Source organism: Loa loa, assembly GCF_000183805.2.
Source record: "Loa loa unplaced genomic scaffold supercont3.2, whole genome shotgun sequence".
NCBI lineage: Eukaryota > Metazoa > Nematoda > Chromadorea > Rhabditida > Onchocercidae > Loa > Loa loa.
Genome location: NW_018108182.1, coordinates 695647 through 700232, shown reverse-complemented (window position 1 = coordinate 700232; position 4586 = coordinate 695647). Strand labels below are relative to the sequence as shown.

The 4586-nt window shown below is 35.5% G+C and overlaps 1 protein-coding gene across 1 annotated transcript in view; it reads left to right on the top strand.

Moving 5' to 3' along the window:
* The window catches only part of LOAG_16399 (histone deacetylase 4), a gene marked incomplete at its 5' end in the record, with an annotated part of 7190 nt that overhangs the window by 1858 nt on the left and 746 nt on the right, over positions 1-4586 (top strand). Inside the window, 10 exons of the mRNA XM_020449051.1 lie at positions 242-524; positions 770-1041; positions 1238-1456; positions 1984-2216; positions 2520-2666; positions 2845-2973; positions 3203-3364; positions 3602-3789; positions 3951-4086; positions 4291-4386. Of these exons, the coding sequence (XP_020307507.1) occupies positions 242-524; positions 770-1041; positions 1238-1456; positions 1984-2216; positions 2520-2666; positions 2845-2973; positions 3203-3364; positions 3602-3789; positions 3951-4086; positions 4291-4386 (1865 nt within the window). The remainder of the gene's footprint in view (positions 1-241; positions 525-769; positions 1042-1237; positions 1457-1983; positions 2217-2519; positions 2667-2844; positions 2974-3202; positions 3365-3601; positions 3790-3950; positions 4087-4290; positions 4387-4586) is intronic.

Below are 4586 nucleotides of genomic sequence, written 5' to 3'. Positions count from 1 at the left end.
CAAATATAGCTTTTTTTCCCCATTTTTTTTATAAAATAAGTAGGAATTTAAAGTGAATTGGTTGTTTTTTCTAGTTTCTTTATTAGAATCCAATCTTCAATTTTGCATAGAGGTTGTAACTAATTTAGATTAATGTTGATTTAGGATTTAATTCAGGTAACGAGATTATCAGTAAGAATGTCAATTTTTTTGCAAGAATATCAATAGAAATGTTTATAGGAAAATGTTCATTATCTTACAGCTTCGTGGTCAAGTTGCATGGAAGGTCAAACCTCACAGCAGCTGCATACAGGCTCAGTACAAACACCGATTGCACTTTCATCACTACATTTTGAACCGTATTACATTCCTTCCACAATGCATGCCATACACGGAACATTGCAAGCATCGGATTATCAACTGCGTAAAGTGAGCAGTGAACCGAATTTGAAAATGCGAATTCGTGCAAAACTTCTTAATAAAAGTGCTGGCCCATTACAGTCTCAAAGTAGTGCTTTCGCATTTACACAACGAACCTCTCAAAGGTATTTTTCTTTAACATTTGCTTTTTTAAATTTATTTTATTGATTTGGAAAATTTCCTTTTCAGTTTGTCAATTTGACTGTCGTTTAATAAAGAATGACAAAATAGAGTATTTTAGGCCTCAGTTAAAACACATCTTTACTGTTGGTTATTGTCCTTTTTTTTAAAGTCTCTTTTGATTAAAAAATTTGACAAAGTCAAGAAGAATTAATGTTTGTTTTGCCTGATTTGTTTTATTTATTTGTAGCGATACACCAATGGATACTGATTTTGGTGGTAGTACATCTTCTGCTGATTCGCCTACTACTCTGCTAGCCACATCACCCCATTTGATGATCCCTTCACCATCCTTACCGAATCTTGCTTCACCAGCACAAATTCCAATGGATATGTCGGCATTGCTTGCACAGGCTATGTATTCACCGTTCTTTTCAATGCCATCACTTATCGCAAGTAACACGTTGCAGCCGTCGTTCTCAATGGTTGATTCAGGACTTGATTCAAGTAGCACATCAAGTGGTAGGCTGTTGTTATCACTGTTTTAGTTATATTCGTTATTTACGACTTTTGATTTGCAAATTAGCTCACCGATAAGTGACACTTCTTTTTTTTCCTAGTACCCTTTCTTTTATAAGTTTATTTCTTTCTTTTCTTTCTCTAGCTTGTATGTTATAACTGTTTCTTCTATTTCTATCAATGTGCAGTTAGATTTCAGAGGGAGCAGCACGTAACCTGATGAAATTTGATACTCGAAATCAAAATACATTGTTATCAGTTGGTGGTTATCCGTCACTGCTGAAACAACAGTTGCGTGATTTAGTACTTAGACGAAAATCTTTGGTTCGTGAAGAACCGGAAGATGAAGCAGCGCTTGGGGCGCAACTTCTGTTACGTTTGCAAAGTGGATCAGTATTGAGTACGCAGTTGAAAACAGGTATGTTAAGGAAAGTTAAAATTTTCACTGATTTTAACTGAGGCTGTTTGATCAGGTTTTATTAATGGGAGATTGAAGATATGTTGTAACTTTAAAAAGTGGAGTGTTAGTCAATGTAATAAAAGGTTACATTATATTATCAGCAATCCTGGTCTAGTTTACTGAACTGGGCAGGCTCAGGTCTTCATTTTAAATGATCACAAATTGAATTGAATGAGTGATAATGTGCATTTTACTTCACATGGTAAATAGTTCACTGAGTGCCTAAATACTTCCAGTATATATAAGAACTCTTTGCTTTAATGTATACATTTTTATTTGTTATAATATGACTCGAAACTAATATATATAGTTGCGAATTTAAAGGCAGTTTGATGGCTTCATGATTTATTTCATATGATCTGTATTCGAGTAACTTGATCTAATTTAAATCTGCTGAACAGCAGTTAATAGAGCTCATAGAATAACATGAATTTCAAAGCAGAAGGATTGTTTGCTGCACTAAGATGTAATATTGCTTATTTCAGGTTTGGTGTACGATCCAGCAATGGCGAGGCATCAATGTTTTTGTGGTAATAACAGGAACCATGTGGAACACGGTGAACGTGTACAATCGATTTGGTCACGGTTGCAGGAACGTGGTTTGGTTGAGAAATGTGAACGAGTATTTGCACGTAAAGCACCACTAGAAATGCTAAGAACCGTTCATGCCCCAACATATGTTACTTTCTTTGCTGTTTCGCCCACGGCTTGCCTCAAAGTAAAATGTTTTATTGGATATCGTGTGAGTCTGAATGTGAGTCTGAGTAAGGTAAACTGAACAGAGTTTTTCCGTTTTTGTTATCAGGTGTCAATATCTGCTAGAATTACCTGCATATTTGAACGTAGGTAATGATTCTGTCTGATTTCTTCGATTTTTTACGCTGTCCGCTTTACTCATGCCATTGAGTTACGTATGAGGCTGTATATCAGTATGCTTAAATATGTCCTTGATGAAATAATTCGAGAAATGTATCCAAGTTGACAATGATTTCGGCCTCAATTGGGATTATTCTCCCTTCAGATGGAACCCTCGCAGTTGCCTGTAAAAAGTTTCGTGCAACTTTCTTGTGGTGGTATCGGAGTCGATTCAGACACATATTTCAACGATGCTTCAACACAGTTAGCAGCACGCATTGCTGTTGGTTCTTTAGCTGAACTAGCGTTGCAGGTGCTTTTTCTTCAAAAATATTTGAATGCATGTATATTTGTTATATTCATGTCACAATGAAAACAAGTGGATGACATTAGATAACTCAATTTTATTTCCATTTGTAAGAATGAGATCTCAAAAAAAGCATTATTTTCATCAGTAGAAATTCCGTTTGCAATTTGCTAAGTACATACAGGTGGCAGAATCAAGGCTGCGAAATGGTTTTGCATGCATAAGGCCTCCTGGACATCACGCTGAATATAACCAGGCAATGGGCTTTTGCTTTTTGAACAATGTTGCAATTGCCGTTAAATATTTGCAGCAGGTATTTTTTCTATGCAGACGCTTGGAGATTTTTAAGACAGTGTACTTTAGTAAATATGATGGATTCCATCTTGATTTCAATCATTTTGGAACCTTAAATTATAGCTTAAAATTTAAGATTTCACCCTAGGATTTATGGAATCATTTTCACCAATTTTTGCATAAGAGTTGTGCACTTTTTTTTTCGAGTAGTTAATAATTTAGTGGTGATTGCTAGGCCGTGTTTTTAGCGATGTGCTGAGCAGTGTTCACGAATAGCAATAATTGATTGGGATGTTCACCACGGCAACGGTACGCAGATTTGCTTTGAAGCTGATCCTTCGGTGCTTTATTTATCTCTTCATCGTCATGATAATGGGAACTTTTTTCCGGGTACTGGAGCTGTTACTGAAGTTAGTGATTCTGTTATTAAGATTATTATAATTGCCCACAATTTCAGTGGAACGCTTTTCGCATGGGTTCCTTAGTGTGTTAACTGCATTTACACCATTTGTTTTCGTTAATTTTTTAGTTGATTGTTATTTTATGTTAAGAGTTGCTAATCGTACTTTTTAAATGCTGGTTCTTTTTTTTCTTGCAAAATTATCAGTTTTTTCATACATTCAAATTCATAAAGCCAATTATTCTAGGTAGGTGTTGGATCGGGTAAAGGTTATACGGTAAATATACCATTTTCGGGTGAAATGATGGATGATGCCGATTACTTAGCGGCATGGCGTGTTATCGTTGCGCCTATATTAAATGAGTTCAAACCGACATTCATCATTGTTTCAGCTGGCTTCGATGCCGCATGCGGACATTCTCAGGCTCTTGGAGGGTATGACTTTTTCACAAGATTGAATTTAAACATTGTTTCTGTTGCAAAAAAAATCAATTTGTAAAAACATAGGTGCTGAATAATTTTGAATGAAAGACTTATTAGATTTTGCTAGATGCCATTCAGGTTGTTTTGTTGATTCCTTTGGTTTGTTTTTGCAGGTACAATTTATCTCCACAGTTGTTTGGTTATTTTACACGACAGCTTATGAATTACGCTGGTGGACGTGTCGTACTTGCCTTAGAAGGTGGCTACAATCTTGATACTATATCAGATTCGGCCGAAGAATGTGTTAAGGTAACCGTCCATCGTATATACTTCTTGGTTTTCCTGCTTATAAAGCACTTTTTTTTCATCCCCGTTTAGTATATAGTTTATTAAGCTTTTAATTCATTTCCTACTTCCTGTCGTTATATTCATTCAATAAATCTTGGAAACCTATAGCAAAATGTATTGTTTCTGGGCAATTAACTTTCTCATTTAAAATGCTTGATTTCATAGGCATTATGCGGTGGAAGCCCTGAGACGACCGGAAAATTGAGTGATAAGGCTTTGAATGCATTTCCTAAACAAAGTGCACAGGAGACGATACAAAAGGTTTGACAACTTACAATTTGATCTATTTATTTATTTTTTTCTTTCTCCGTTTTGTCTAAATCTTGTTTTTTCCTCCCTCTCCCCAATCATTAATAAGTTGATTTCCGTCCTCGTGTAGCATTGAAGCATAATCGTATTCATATAATTTTTTGTTATTTTGATTAATATTTTGATCAAAAGGTGGAGAGGTATGGGGGGGA